This window comes from Pseudophryne corroboree, chromosome 5 (genome assembly GCF_028390025.1).
Source record: "Pseudophryne corroboree isolate aPseCor3 chromosome 5, aPseCor3.hap2, whole genome shotgun sequence".
Taxonomy (NCBI): Eukaryota; Metazoa; Chordata; class Amphibia; order Anura; family Myobatrachidae; genus Pseudophryne; species Pseudophryne corroboree.
Genome location: NC_086448.1, coordinates 268,640,011 through 268,656,869, shown reverse-complemented (window position 1 = coordinate 268,656,869; position 16,859 = coordinate 268,640,011). Strand labels below are relative to the sequence as shown.

The window sequence follows — 16,859 nt, the reverse complement described above, 5'->3', positions numbered from 1 at the left end:
GCTGTGAATGAGCTGCTTGTTAGAAAAAAGATAGTGTTAGGGTGCATTAAACAAGCGCTAATGTTCTGTGTGTGGCACCTGAAAAAAAGAGAATTGTATGTAATAATGTTTACAGCTCCTTTTGGAGCTCTTTTATGGTGACCAGTCAGTTCCAGAACAACCTAACTTTCCTTACCTTACTCCGTGCCATGGGATTCCTCAGCCTGGTGGAGCCTGGCTGTCCGTGGCGTGTTGTTAAATTGGCGTCTTCCTGCCGCTGCGTCCAGCGGTGAGAGACGTGGAGCTGGAAGGTAGGGGCGGTGTGAGCGGGTGACGTCACGCTGCGCTCGGCAATCGTCCGGTTGTGAGTCTGTAGTTGTTATCTTCTTTCTTGGTCAGCACTTGTCCATCTAACGCGTTTCATGCTATTTCCAGCACTTTATCAAAGATGGATTAAATTAAAAGCTGTGTATTTTTATACGTAAAATCTTTATTCAGCAAAGGTCACTTCCGGTCCGGAAGTGGTAAAAACAAGCGGGATCCGCATGGATAAAAAGATAATGTTGAAAAAAGGGGATTAAGCATTTCTTAAAATTTAATACAGGTGCCACACTTAAAATATAATGATGTTTCTTATAAAAAGACATTTAATTCAATGTCAATATTATGACCACGTGGTTGTAAAGTTTGAAGCTCAAACATCCATTTGCTTTCATTTTTCTTAAGTTCAGTGACCAAGTCTCCTCCTCTCCAATTATTTTTAACTGTTTGGATTGGAATGAATGTCAGCCCAGTTGGATCTTTGTTGTGCTTTTCCAAAAAATGGTTGGATAAGCTATGAGGTGTGAGTCCTTTTTTTATATTCTAAATATGCTCAGCAAATCTGATTTTGGCCTTTCTTTTAGTTTGGCCTACATATTGATGTCCACATGGACAGGTGGCAATGTATATAATACCTTCTGTGTCACAGGTGAGATGATCAAAAATTGTGTAACTTTTTCCAGTGGTGAATGATGTAAATGTGGTTATGGGTTGAGTGGATTTTTCTTTGTTGTTCTTGCATGCTTTACAGTTCAAACATCGAAAGTATCCTTTTGTCTGCTTAGAAATTTGCTGAATATTGTTCCTTAATGTACTCGACACTATCGTCTGTTTTATATTTTTAGCCCTTCGGTATATCTGTGGTTTGATCGGCAATATTGGTTTTAGTATATCATCCAGTAGAAGGATATGCCAGTGAGTTTTTATCATTTTTTCCACCACTTCTGTATTGCTATTAAATTGTGTAATGAAAGGGATGAAAGAAACCGGATTTTCCTTCTTCTTTTTGTATTTTAGTAATTCACTTCTATCTATTTGTTTTACCTTGGTGATTTCTTGTTCCAGTTTCTTTTCATGATAACCTTTTTCCATAAATTTTTATTTTCATCTCTCCACTTTGTTCTTCAAACGTACTTAAGTCTGTGCAATTTCTTCTGAGTCTCTGGAATTGTCCCCTTGGAATGTTGGAGATCCAATTTTTATGGTGATTACTTGTTACTGGAAGCATATTATTTCCATTTACTGTTTTAATGTGAGTCCTTGTATGTATCGTTTGGTTGTGAATGTATATTTCTAAATCTAAGAATGTGATCTTTTCTTTACTTGATAATGTATCGAATTCCAGATTGATTAGATTGTTGTTGATGTATGTTTTGAATTCTTCCAATTTTTCTTCAGTCCCGCTCCATACGAAAAAGATATAATCTATGTATCGGTACCAACATCTGAGGAATTTGGTATATTGGCTGTTCATCCAGATGTGATCATCTTCCCACTTAGCGAGAAATAGGTTGGCATAACTTGGTGCTAGAGATGTCCCCATGGCCGTGCCACATTTTTGTAAATAGAACTTGTCACCGTTCCAAAAATAGTTGTGTGTTAGTACAAACTCAATATTCGCCAAGATGAAATTTATTTGTTGATTAGTTAAACTTGTGTTGTTAGAAAGAAAAAAAAAACCTGGTGTGAGCACATCCTGTCTCATGCGAAATGCATGTGTACAGGGATTTAACATCTGTAGTACAGTGTTATGAGCCACGGCTGTGGCTCATTCCTGTTTTGCATGTCGGTTAGGTATTTTATGTTATACTTCTGTTTATGTTCCCCATGGGTGTCATGGGGTGCTTGGAGCTCTCCCTTAAGGAGAGGATACTGTTATGAACCACAGGTAGTGGTTCATTCCTATTTTATGTTTATAGTTCTCTTGCAGGCCAGGATTTCCCTTTGCTCTGGTTTAGAGGATTATTGTTTGCTGTCAGTGGTCAGTCTGTGTAATTGCAGTCTGTTCCCATGTGTTCAGCCTCACCTGGCTGCTAATTGCATCTTGTCAGTTTGGAGTCATGCAACAGGGCAGCTGCATGACATAATTAATTAGGCCTCTCTGTTATATGCTGGCTGAGTGCAATTCACAGACGCTGGTGATATTTCTAAGTTTCCAGTCTGCTTGAGTTCTGAGCTTGTTCCTGCCAGTTCCTGACCTCCAGTCTAGCAGTGTCTGTCTAGCTGCTTCCTGTGTCGATTCCTGTGTCAGTCCCTGTGACGATTCCTGTTTCTGATCCCGTGTCCTGCCGTGAAGCGTTCCTGTCCAGAAGTCCTGTGGCTTTGCCTATGCCTGGTCGAGTTTCTGGCCTCTTGGTGTCCACCGGTCTGTCGTTTGGGATTCTGCCTGTCCTCCAGTTCTGAGAATCTGTGTCGGCAGCGTTGGGGGTTCCTGTCCGTTTGCCAGTATTTGTACCGGTTCCGTGAGTAGCGGCTCTGCCGCGTCCGTCGGCCTAGACCGCTGTATTCCTTGGTTATATCTGTCACTGGTGTTTTGCAGAGGGTTCTGCTTATGCTGTCACCGCCGATACACAAAAGTATTGTGTCGGCGTGTGGACAGCATTTCCTTTGTTGTTCTTTTCCCTGGCGGAAATCCGCGCATACTTTAGTTTCAGCTTTGTTAGTAGCCCCTGGCTTTGTTGTTCAGTTAGAGGGCCCCTTGTTATCACCCTGTCTCGGTTCACTCTTTGTCTCTCATTAAGACCTGAGGGGGCATCGGAGTTGGGCAGACGTAATCCGCCCTTCAAACGCGGCTGCCATGGGCCCAAGCAACCATAGTCTCGCAAGAGTGTACTGACAGCACGGGCGAGACAACGGAGATAGGGTGCCAGGGGCTATTCCCTTTCCATTCCCCTTTCCCAGCATTACGTTCTGGTATTCAGGTCCTACTCTATAAGATCACCCCTGACCTGAGTATCAGAATCATAACATACAGAGTATGAAGTTGTCTTCCCATTGTATTTGTTCCAGTTTTTGTAGTATGCTTGTGGTATCTTGGAGGTAATTTTCTGTTCAGTAACTAGTTCTTGAAGAAAAAAATCTGTATATTTTGATAAGTTTGATGTAACAGAATTTATTCCGGATACAATTGGTCGGCCAGGAGGATTCTTACAATCCTTATGGATTTTCGGTAAGCAGTAAAATGTGGGTATTTTAGGATGTTTTTCCAAGATGAATTCATATTCCTTTCTATTTATAATCCCTATCTCTAGCCTTTCTTCCAGATGTACTTCTAACTCTTGGAGATATTTGGCGGTGGGGTCTTGTTTTAGAACCTCATATGTTTTTGAATCTGAGAGGAGTCTTTCAATTTCTTTTTCATACATTTGGCGTCCCATGATGACTACTCCTCCACCTTTATCTGCCGCTTTGATAACTATGGTGGTATCTTCTCTCAATTCTTTTAAAGCTCTTTTCTCTTTAGAAATGTTTTGTTTTGTTTTTTGATGATCTGGAATCTTTTCTATTTCTTCCTCAAGTAATTTCTTGAAAGTGTCGATGTGTGGACCTTTACAGTGTGTAGGATTGAATCTCTAGTACCAAGTTATGCCAACCTATTTCTCGCTAAGTGGGAAGATGATCACATCTGGATGAACAACCAATATACCAAATTCCTCAGATGTTGGTACCGATACATAGATGATATCTTTTTCATATGGAGCGGGACTGAAGAAAAATTGGAAGAATTCAAAACATACATCAACAACAATCTAATCAATCTGGAATTCGATACAACATCAAGTAAAGAAAAGATCACATTCTTAGATTTAGAAATATACATTCACAACCAAACGATACATACAAGGACTCACATTAAAACAGTAAATGGAAATAATATGCTTCCAGTAACAAGTAATCACCATAAAAATTGGATCTCCAACATTCCAAGGGGAGAATTCCATAGACTCAGAAGAAATTGCACAGACTTAAGTAGATTTGAAGAACAAAGTGGAGAGATGAAAATAAAATTTATGGAAAAAGGTTATCATGAAAAGAAACTGGAACAAGAAATCACCAAGGTAAAACAAATAGAGAGAAGTGAATTACTAAAATACAAAAAGAAGAAGGAAAATCCGGTTTCTTTCATCCCTTTCATTACACAATTTAATAGCAATACAGAAGTGGTGGAAAAAATGATAAGAACTCACTGGCATATCCTTCTACTGGATGATATACTAAAACCAATATTGCCGACCAAACCACAGATATACCGAAGGGCTAAAAATATAAAACAGACAATAGTGTCGAGTACATTAAGGAACAATATTCAGCAAATTTCTAAGCAGACAAAAGGATACTTTCGATGTTTGAACTGTAAAGCATGCAAGAACAACAAAGAAAAATCCACTCAACCCATATCCACATTTACATCATTCACCACTGGAAAAAGTTACACAATTTTTGATCATCTCACCTGTGACACAGAAGGTATTATATACATTGCCACCTGTCCATGTGGACATCAATATGTAGGCGAAACTAAAAGAAAGGCCAAAATCAGATTTGCTGAGCATATTTATAATATAAAAAAGGACTCACAACTCATGGCTTATCCAACCATTTTTTGGAAAAGCACAACAAAGACCCAACTGGGCTGACATTCTTTCCAATCCAAACAGTTAAAAATAATTGGAGAGGAGGAGACTTGGTCACTGAACTTAAGAAAAATGAAAGCAAATGGATGTTTGAGCTTCAAACTTTACAACCACGTGGTCATAATATTGACATTGAATTAAATGTCTTTTTATAAGAAACATCATTATATTTTAAGTGTGGTGCCTGTATTAATTTTTAAGAAATGCTTAATCCCCTTTTTTCAACATTCTCTTTTTAACCATGCGGATCTCGCTTGTTTTTACCACTTCCGGACCGGAAGTGACCTTTGCTGAATAAAGATTTCTCTGACGTCCTAAGTGGATGCTGGGGACTCCGTAAGGACCATGGGGAATAGCGGCTCCGCAGGAGACTGGGCACATCTAAAGAAAGCTTTAGGACTATCTGGTGTGCACTGGCTCCTCCCCCCATGACCCTCCTCCAAGCCCCAGTTAGATCTCTGTGCCCGAACGAGAAGGGTGCACACTAGGGGCTCTCCTGAGCTTCTTAGTGAAAGTTTTAGATTAGGTTTTTTATTTTCAGTGAGACCTGCTGGCAACAGGCTCACTGCATCGAGGGACTAAGGGGAGAAGAAGCGAACTCACCTGCGTGCAGAGTGGATTGGGCTTCTTAGGCTACTGGACATTAGCTCCAGAGGGACGATCACAGGCCCAGCTTGGATGGGTCCCAGAGCCGCGCCGCCGGCCCCCTTACAGAGCCAGAAGGCAGAAGAGGTCCGGAAAATCGGCGGCAGAAGACGTCCTGTCTTCAACAAGGTAGCGCACAGCACTGCAGCTGTGCGCCATTGCTCTCAGCACACTTCGGTCACTGAGGGTGCAGGGCGCTGGGGGGGGGGCGCCCTGAGACGCAATAAAAACACCTTGGATGGCAAAAAAATGCATCACATATAGCTCCTGGGCTATATGGATGCATTTAACCCCTGCCAGAATCCATAAAAAAGCAGGAGAAAAGTCTGCGAAAAAGGGGCGGAGCCTATATCCTCAGCACACTGGCGCCATTTTCCCTCACAGCTCCGTTGGAGGGAAGCTCCCTGTCTCTCCCCTGCAGTCACTACACTACAGAAAGGGTTAAAAAAAGAGAGGGGGGCACTAATTGGGCGCAGTATTAACTATACAGCAGCTATAAGGGGAAAAACACTTATATAAGGTTATCCCTGTATATATATAGCGCTCTGGTGTGTGCTGGCAAACTCTCCCTCTGTCTCCCCAAAGGGCTAGTGGGGTCCTGTCCTCTATCAGAGCATTCCCTGTGTGTGTGCTGTATGTCGGTACTTTTGTGTCGACATGTATGAGGAGAAAAATGATGTGGAGACGGAGCAGATTGCCTGTAATAGTGATGTCACCCCCTAGGGGGTCGACACCTGAGTGGATGAACTGTTGGAAGGAATTACGTGACAGTGTCAGCTCTGTATAAAAGACAGTGGTTGACATGAGACAGCCGGCTACTCAGCTTGTGCCTGTCCAGACGTCTCATAGGCCGTCAGGGGCTCTAAAGCGCCCGTTACCTCAGATGGCAGATATAGACGCCGACACGGATACTGACTCCAGTGTCGACGGTGAAGAGACGAATGTGACTTCCAGTAGGGCCACACGTTACATGATTGAGACAATGAAAAATGTTTTACACATTTCTGATAATACGAGTACCACCAAAAAAGGGGTATTATGTTCGGTGAGGAAAAACTACCTGTAGTTTTCCTGAATCTGAGAAATTAAATGAGGTGTGTGATGATGCGTGGGTTTCCCCCGATAACAACGGATAATTTCTAAAATGTTATTGGCATTATATCCTTTCCCGCCAGAGGTTAGGGTGCGTTGGGAAACACCCCCTAGGGGGTATAAAGCGCTCACACGCTTGTAAGGGCTCTACCTTCGCCTGAGATGGCCGCCCTTAAGGATCCTGCTGATAGGAAGCAGGAGGGTATCCTAAAAGGTATTTACACACATACTGGTGTTATACTGCGACCAGCAATCGCCTCAGCCTGGATGTGCAGTGCTGGGTTGGCGTGGTCGGATTCCCTGACTGAAAATATTGATACCCTAGATAGGGACAGTATATTTTTGCCTATAGAGCATTTAAAAGATGCATTTTTATATATGCGTGATGCACAGCGGAATATTTGCCGACTGGCATCAAGTGTAAGCGCGTTGTCCATTTCTACCAGTAGAGGGTTATGGACACGTCAGTGGTCAGGTGATGCGTATTCCAAACGGCATTTGGAAGTATTGCTTTATTAAGGGAGGAGTTATTTGGGGTCGGTCTTTCAGACCTGGTGGCCACGGCAACAGCTGGGAATTCCACGTTTGTACCCCAGGTCGCCTCTCAACATGAGAAGACGCCGTATTATCAGGCGCAGTCTTTTCGTGGACAAGCGGGCAAAAGGTTCCTCATTTCTGCCCCGTGACAGAGGGAGAGGAAAAAGGCTGCAGAAATCAGCCAGTTCCCAGGAACAGAAACCCTCTCCCGCCTCTGCCAAGCCCTCAGTATACGCTGGGGCTTTACAAGCAGAATCAGGCACGGTGGGGGGCCCGTCTCAATGAATTTCAGCGCGCAGTGGGCTCACTCGCAAGTAGACCCCTGGATCCTTCAGGTGATATCTCAGGGGTACAAATTAGAATTCGAGACGTCTCCCCCTCGCCGTTTCCTAAAGTCGGCTTTACCGATGTCTCCTTCTGACAGGGAGACAGTTTTGGAAGCCATTCACAAGCTGTATTCCCAGCAGGTGATAATCAAGATACCCCTCCTGCAACAGGGAACGGGGTATTATTCCACACTGTTGTGGTACCGAAGCCGGACGGCTCGGTGAGACCGATTCTAAATCTAAAATCTTTGAACACTTACGTACAGAGGTTCAAATTCAAGATTGAGTCACTCAGAGCAGTGATTGCGAACCTGGAAGAAGGGGACTACATGATGTCTCGGGACATCAAGGATGCTTACCTTCATGTCAAAATGTACCCTTCTCACCAAGGGTACCTCAGGTTTATGGTACAGAACTGTCACTATCAGTTCAGACGCTGCCGTATGGATGGTACACGGCACCCCGGGTCTTTACCAAGGTAATGGCCGAAATGATGATATTCCTTCGAAGGAAGTGAATTTTAGTTATCCCTTCCTTGGACAATTCCCTGATAAGGGTAAGATCCAGGGAACAGTTGGAGGTCGGTGTAGCACTATCTCAGGTAGTGTTGCGGCAGCACGATTGGATTCTCAATATTCCAAAATCGCACCTGGTTCCGACGACGTGTCTTCTGTTCCTAGGGATGATCCTGGACACAGTCCAGAAAAAGGTGTTTCTCCCGGAGGAGAAAGCCAGGGAGTTATCCGAGCTAGTCAGGAACCTCCTAAAACCGAGCCAAGTCTCAGTGCATCAATGCACAAGGGTTCTGGGAAAAATGGTGGCTTCCTACGAAGAAATCCCATTCGGCAGATTCCACGCAAGAACTTTCCAGTGGGACCTGCTGGACAAATGGTCCGGATCGCATCTTCAGATGCATCAGCGGATAACCCTGTCACCAAGGACAAGGGTGTCCCTCCTGTGGTGGTTGCAGAGTGCTCATCTTCTAGAGGGCCGCAGATTAGGCATTCAGGACTGGGTCCTGGTGACCACGGATGCCAGCCTGCGAGGCTGGGGAGCAGTCACACAGGGAAGGAATATCCAGGGCTTATGGTCAAGCCTGGAGACATCACTTCACATAAATATCCTGAAGCTAAGGGACATTTACAATGCTCTAAGCTTAGCAAGACCTCTGCTTCAAGGTCAGCCGGTGTTGATCCAGTCGGACAACATCACGGCAGTCACCCACGTAAACAGACAGGGTGGCACAAGAAGCAGGAGGGCAATGGCAGAAGCTGCAAGGATTCTTCGCTGGGCAGAAAATCATGTGATAGCACTGTCAGCAGTATTCATTCCGGGAGTGGACAACTGGGAAGCAGACTTCCTCAGCACGACCTCCACCCAGGAGAGTGGGGACTTCACCCAGAAGTCTTCCACATGATTAAAAACTCGACAGGTATTGCGCCAGGTCCAGGGACCCTCAGGCAATAAGCTGTAGACGCTCTGGTAACACCGTGGGTGTACCAGTCAGGGTATGTGTTCCCTCCTCTGCCTCTCATACCCAAGGTACTGAGATTGATAAGATGGAGAGGAGTAAGCACTATATTCGTGGTTCCGGATTGGCCAAGAAGGACTTGGTAACCGGAACTTCAAGAGATGCTCACGGAGGATCTGTGGCCTCTACCTCTAAAGCCAGGAAGGATGTAACCGCAAAAACATTATCACCGCAATTGGCGAAAATATGTTGCGTGGTGCGAGGCCAGTAAGGCCCGACGGAGGAAATTCAACTGGGTCGATTCCTACATTTCCTGCAAACAGGAGTGTCTATGGGCCTGAAATTGGGGTCCATTAAGGTTCAAATTTCGGCCCTGTCAATTTTCTTCCAAAAAGAACTAGCTTCAGTCCCTGAAGTTCAGACGTTTGTAAAAGGGGTACTGCATATACAGCCTCCTTTTGTGCCTCCAGTGGCACTTTGGGATCTCAATGTAGTTTTGGGTTCCAAAAGTCACATTGGTCTGAACCACTTAAATCTGTGGAGTTAAAATATCTCACATGGAAAGTGGTCATGCTGTTAGCCCTGGCCTGGGCCAGGCGCGTGTCAGAATTGGCGGCTTTATCCTGAAAAAGCCCTTATCTGATTTTCCATTCGGACAGGGCGGAATTGAGGACTCGTCCTCAGTTTCTCCCCAAGGTGGTTTCAGCGTCTCACCTGAACCAACCTATTGGTGGTGCCTGCGGCTACTAGGGACTTGGAGGCCTCCAAGTTGCTAGACGTTGTCAGTGCCCTGAAAATATATGTTTCCAGGACGGCTGGAGTCAGGAAATCTGACTCGCTGTTTATCCTGTGTGCACCCAACAAGCTGGGTGCTCCTGCTTCTAAGCAGACTATTGCTCGTTGGATTTGTAGTACAATTCAGCTTGCACATTCTGTGGCAGGCCTGCCACAGCCAAAAATCTGTAAATGCCCACTCCACAAGGAAGGTGGGCTCATCTTGGGCGGCTGCCCGAGGGGTCTCGGCTTTACAACTTTGCCGAGCAGCTACTTGGTCAGGAGCAAATACGTTTGTAAAATTCTACAAAATTGATATCCTGGCTGAGGAGGACCTGGAGTTCTCTCATTTGGTGCTGCAGAGTCATCCGCACTCTCCCGCCCGTTTGGGAGCTTTGGTATAATCCCCATGGTCCTTACGGAGTCCCCAGCATCCACTTAGGACGTTAGAGAAAATAAGAATTTACTTACCGATAATTCTATTTCTCATAGTCCGTAGTGGATGCTGGGCACCCATCCCAAGTGCGGATTGTCTGCAATACTTGTACATAGTTATTGTTACAAAAATCGGGTTATTATTGTTGTGAGCCATCTTTCAGAGGCTCCTCTGTTATCATGCTGGTAACTGGGTTCAGATCACAGGTTATACGGTGTGATTGGTGTGGCTGGTATGAGTCTTACCCGGGATTCAAAATCCTTCCTTATTGTGTACGCTCGTCCGGGCACAGTATCCTAACTGAGGATTGGAGGAGGGTCATGGGGGGAGGAGCCAGTGCACACCAGATAGTCCTAAAGCTTTCTTTAGATGTGCCCAGTCTCCTGCGGAGCCGCTATTCCCCATGGTCCTTACGGAGTCCCCAGCATCCACTACGGACTATGAGAAATAGAATTATCGGTAAGTAAATTCTTATTTTTACGTATAAAAATACACAGCTTTTAATCTAATCCATCTTTGATAAAGTGCTGGAAATAGCATGAAACGTGTTAGATGGACAAGTGCTGACCAAGAAAGAAGATAACAACTACAGACTCACAACCGGACGATTGCCGAGCGTAGCGTGACGTCACCCGCTCACACCGCCCCTACCTTCCAGCTCCACGTCTCTCACCACTGGACGCAGCGGCAGGAAGACGCCAATTTAACAACACGCCACGGACAGCCAGGCTCCACCAGGCTGAGGAATCCCGTGGCACGGAGTAAGGTAGGGAAAGTTAGGTTGTTCTGCAACTGACTGGTCACCACAAAAGAGCTCCAAAAGGAGCTGTAAACATTATTACATACAATTCTCGATTATGTGTATAGGGGCACTAACAATGTGCAGCAAATGTGTAGAGTGCACTATGTGTGTCATTATGTGTATAAGTACATTGATAATGTGCGGCATATATGTAAGGGACGTTATGTGTAAAAGGGCATTAATAAAGGTTGTCATAATATGTAAGGCACATTATGTTTATAAGGACATTAATAAGGTGTCTCATGTGTAAGGGGCATTACTGTGTGGAATTAGGTGTATAAATGCATTACTAATGTGTGGCATTATGTGTATAAGGTGCTCTACTATGTGGCGTTGCGTATAGAAAGGGCACTACTGTGTCGTCTAATGTGAATAAAGAGCAATAGGGTGTGGTGTAATGTGAATAAGGAGCAATTCAGTGTGATGTAATGTAAATAAGAGGCTCTACTGTGAGTAGTAACATTTATAAGGTAAAGTGATACTACTGTGGGATGTAATATGAATTATGGACACTATCGCATGATCAAATGTGAATAAAGTTGCAGTACTGTGTGGTGTAATTGGAATTGGGGTTACTATTGTGTGCCCATGCCCCTTGCCAGCAAAAACACACCCCTTTTTGAGCTGTGCACCAAATGTGTGAACTGTTCCTATTTAAAATATAGGGGGTACAAACACCAAAATAAGGACTGCTATGGGTGAGGGGTGATGGTGCTGGGAAAGAGGTGCAAGGTCAGAGGTGGAACCAGCGGTGGTGCTAGGGGGCACCAGCCAAAATCTTGCCTAGGGCATCATATTGGTTAGGGCCGGCTCTGACAGCAGCAGTCCCTTATCACTGCTATACTGTATACCAAACAAATAAAATCGGGGCAGCCGAGTGTATCGTCTACCTATCACTGTGCTGGGGCAAATCTGTGTGAGCTAGTTTCAATTCCACTTAGTAGAAATAAATATTCTTGCTTTTAAATGTTGACTAAATACAGGTATACATTATTACACGGCTTATGTTTCTGCTTATGTTGTTTTATAGGTAAAACTTATATATTTACGTTTTTAGATTATAATATTACTTACAACAATTAATTTTAGTTTTTGAGTTTTTTTGTTTTTGTTTTTTTTTAGTCCGAAGAATGGAGACCAGTGGTATATTAATTCAGGTGTTTCCACTTCATGACCAAGAAAACTTGAAGCGACTTTCTTTACAGTGGTACTGCCAAATCAAGATTGGCTTCCAGCCTATAGGTGAGAGAATACATTACTCTTTCCTACCAACCAGACTTATACTGTTTTAAGCCCCCCTTATCCTGACAACATCCATAGACTGAAATATATAATGTTTTATACTATAGCTATAAAAAATGCATATGCTTAGTGGCCTCTTTAGTAGCCCGTACTACAAATATCTAATCGGCTAATCACCTGGCGGCAACTCAAGGCATAAAAGCATGCAGAATTTGTTACGCACTTGCATGATATGGTCATGTCTAATGTGACCATGTCAGAAATGTTCACCTGAGGTTTTTGAAACGTAACCTTCCTGCAGTGGCTTGACTAGCCACTCTTGACACATAGCGCTGCCCCTCAGTCTCCTATTGCTCTCCCTGTCTGTGACAGCAGGAAGAAAATCTCTTCCTGCAGCCCAAAATCTTGGTATCCAGTCTCTAGGTTGACCACACTTAGGTCGAGTTTTTCACATTTTATTTCTTCATTTCTTGAACTTTTTCATGCTTTACAATCCACTTGGACTACAATTGGGAATGGTAACCTGTGCCGAGCGCAGCGGTAGTGGAGCAAGGCACCTTGCTTGAAGCGTGGCGAGCGAAGCGAGACATGCGAGGGGACACAGTGCACTAATTGGGGTTCCCAGTCACTCTACGGAGAAAACGACACCAACATTTTTTTAAAAACTCTTGTCAACCTTCTGTCATGTTGACTTTGTGCATGTCGACCTAGAGACCCTGTCGACCTTGAAACCATGTCAACCTACTTACTGTCGACCAATAGTGGTCGATCTAGACACTGTAGACCTAAGTGTGATCCACACAACAAAATCTTATTGCTCACTGCAGCGCCGGCTCCCCAAAGCCCCCAAGAGCCACATTGAGGGGCTGTGGGGAGAATCATCTGCCCATGGCTGTGGGAAGAGAATCTTCTTGCTGACTGTGCCTCACCCAAGTCTCTCCCCGTCCTCAGACAGCAGTAATGCGATCCATGGGAAAAATAAAAGTTCTAAAAGAAGTGTAATTAGAGAGTGATAGATACAGTAGTTTCATTTAGTCAAATAAATAAGATTTTGGATTTGGCTGTTACTTGTGTCTCTTTCCTGTTGGCTGCAGGTTCAAATTTAGCAGACCCGGCATACAAACTGAAAAGAGTCTGCAATCAGGTTCATTAACTAGCTGAATACCCTTAAAGGCGTATGCGTTTATGCTTGGTTTTACCATCCTACAACCATTCTGGGTGAATTATCCATCTCTATTAAAAGTTGGTCCTATATATATGGACTATGGATGTTTTATATCCATGAAGGCATTTGTTCCTTTTTTTGTGATACCATACAGAACCCCCTGATGAAGTCGTTCTGACGAAACGCGTTGGGTCGAATCAGTTACGGTCTCTTATCTAGTTCATCAGTACACCCTACAGAATATACACCTATAAGGGTGAGGGTGTTCTTTAAAGGCTTGAACAGAAAACCTATTGACTGTATCTGGATGTATTTCTTTTAAGAATGTTTATATGAATGTATGGAACCTTTTATTTGTAAAAAAAATGTTCATATGAATTTAAGGAATTCTATATGTTTTTTTTAATAAAAACAAATTGGTATCATATCTAATTTAGGCCATTCTGGCATTCTTTTTGTTCGGGTGTGTTCTCTGGTGTGAGGGTATACTTGCAGGTGATACCAGTTATAAGAATCCACACCGTGGAAGAACAGCTACTGGAAATACTAAAATCTGAGTGTTTTAAAGTTATACCAAGCGCAATTGGTTATTGTTTTGTTTATGTTATTCTTTGAAAGTTCACTAACAGGGACTTTCTCCATATTGCTGCTGGTGGGTTGAGCGCGGGGTGGAAGAAATTTTTTCGTATCTATCTATCTATCTATCTATCTATCTATCTATCTATCTATCTATCTATATATATATATATATATATATATATATATATATATATATATATATATATTATGGAGCTAACTAACACAGTAAAGTTTTTTTTAACTATAAAAACATATTTTCTAAAAAATGTCCCCAATTTCCCAATATTGCTGATTTTTTTTTTTTATCAAATCCTGTAAAATAGTAGCTTGATGCGCAGTTATTACTTTCATAAATGTGCTTATTTGTTAGTAAAAATATACTAAATCAAATTTAAATATCTACTATGGTGAAATATTTTTGAAAATATTAGCTTGTTAAGTTGTTCATTTTCATCATGGAATGATTGTTGGCGTCAGACAGGGTATATTGAGTGTCTCAGAAACTTCTGGTCTCCAAGGATTTCTCATATGTCCTAGAGGATGCTGAGGACTCCAAAAGGACCATGGGGTATAGATGGGATCCGCAGGAGACATGGGCACTTTAAGACTTTGAATGGGTGTGAACTGGCTCCTCCCTCTATGCCCCTCCTCCAGACTCCAGTTAGATCCTGTGCCCAGAGAGACTGGATACATAACAGGAGAGGTCTACTGAGTTTCTCTGAAAAGACTTTATGTTAGGTTTTTTATTTTCAGGGAGCACTGCTGGCAACAGGCTCCCTGCATCGTGGGACTGAGGGGAGAGAAGTCAGACCTACTTCTGTGAGTTTCAAGGCTCTGCTTCTTAGGCTACTGAACACCATTAGCTCCAGAGGGTCTGATCACTTGGTTCGCCTAGCTGCTCGTTCCCGGAGCCGCGCCGTCACCCCCCTCACAGAGCCAGAAGAAAGAAGCCAGGTGAGTAATAGAGAAGACTTCAGTGACAGCAGAAGACTTCAGTGTCTCTGAGGTACCGCGCAGCGGTCGCGCTGCGCGCCAGTGCTGCCACACACAAGCGACACTACACGGGTGCAGGGCGCAGGGGGGGCGCCCTGGGCAGCAATATACCTCATATTTTTTAGCCTGGCAAAGTGGTATACAGTGCTTAGGCACTGTATACAGACCCCCGCCAGTATAATTTTTTTTAAAAAGGAGCGGGACTGAAGCGCGCCGATAAGGGGGCGTAGCTTAGCCCTCACATCTCTATCCTGCGCCATTTCCTCCTCACAGAGACGCTGGCCCTACCATAGCACGGATGCACAGTCCACAGTGTAAAACGAGGGGGGCACAGTAGTTTAGTGCAATTTATGTACATATATATATATATATATATATATATATATATATATATATATAGATATAAAGAGCGTGTGGTAAATTAGATGGTTAACGGTTTCTGTGTTTTCCCTGTCAGATACTGGGATCTACCCCGTATAGTCAGTATTTAGTACACCTGGGTCGGCATGTCGGGGTGCGCTGCCACAAATGGCTATGGGAATCCCTCTGTCGGCACCGCCGACTCCTAATGGTACTTGATTCATAAAATTGAGTGTTGGCATGTCGGTAGTTGTATGCTTTTCCAAAAGAAAAATCTATATGGGAGACACAGACGTATGTGGGTGACCCTGTCGGCACCAACTAATCTGACTGGGTATAAACTAACATAAAATGTGATGCATTTCAAAAAGCGATACCTGTATATGTATATATATATATATGTATATGTATGGTACGGTTGCTTTGATCTGTGGCTCGAGCACAGACGTAGTAATATTGTGGGGGCGTAATATTAATAATATGGATATATTTCCCTCAGACCCCTCGGGGTCGCAAAACATGTTATTTTGCCCATTTACTACTCCCTGTTGTCGACACGAATACTATGTCTTATGTCGACCATAATGTTTCCTGATTAGATCCACAACATAGGCATTCAGTACATGCTTCATACACATTAAGAATGTATAATGTCACTAGGGACCCTGCGGTTCCTGACAAATATATATATATATATATACACAGATGCACGAATACAGGTATACCTGACGAAAGTGCCACAATAAAGGGCACTGAAACATTGTACTATTACTGTGCTGTGAGAATGATTATTCAAGACGCCAGGAGTGCTGCATATTTGTGTATCTATGGATTCTATTGTACATGCGGGCACCCGGCGCAGCACATCAGCATTAGGAGAGAGCCGGACACTGGGACTTGTTTATATATATAAATATATATATATATATATATATATATATATATAAATATGAGATATGTATATCACATATGTGTATATGTGGTTTTAAAATTTTTATAGTGAATGCTGAAGTAAACTTTTCCTTCTCATGTGCTGGTCGCTCTGTTGAATAACTTTAGGTCAGCCGTGACAAGATGGTTTCAAATCATCACGAGGAGTCCGAGTGTTTATTCTTTTCCCGCCGTGGATAGAATAAAGTGAGAGTCGACCCCTGTTCTGCACGGGGCCCTGTCACAAAGGATCGTTTACAGGAAGCTAAGTGATTTTTTATTTGTTTGCTTTGATTATACTTGCATTGCATGCCCAGGGGGGAGTGCTTGTATTCAGAACTGGTAAGTCTCTCTTCCTGCCCTATGTTCCCTCACAATGGTTGGTGACGCATTGTTGAAGAATGCAGTCATTTCGACCGAATAGATAAGGATTCCCCTTTCTTTGCAGGTAAAGGAAGGTAAAAGAGGTAAGAGGTCAGCTACCTTTTCAGGTTTACAGGAGCAGAAATCATCCATTGTTTTCTGCCACGTCCATCGCGGGTCGTTGGGTCTACCTTGCGGGGACCCATACCG

At 43.4% G+C, this 16,859-nt stretch overlaps 1 protein-coding gene across 2 annotated transcripts in view; it reads left to right on the top strand.

The window, feature by feature from the left end:
* The window catches only part of ANO10 (anoctamin 10), a 565,272-nt gene that overhangs the window by 79,203 nt on the left and 469,210 nt on the right, over positions 1 to 16,859 (top strand). For both annotated transcript variants that reach the window (XM_063922319.1, XM_063922318.1), the window contains exon 5: positions 12,140 to 12,259. In XM_063922319.1, coding sequence (XP_063778389.1) covers positions 12,140 to 12,259 — 120 coding nt within the window. The remainder of the gene's footprint in view (positions 1 to 12,139; positions 12,260 to 16,859) is intronic.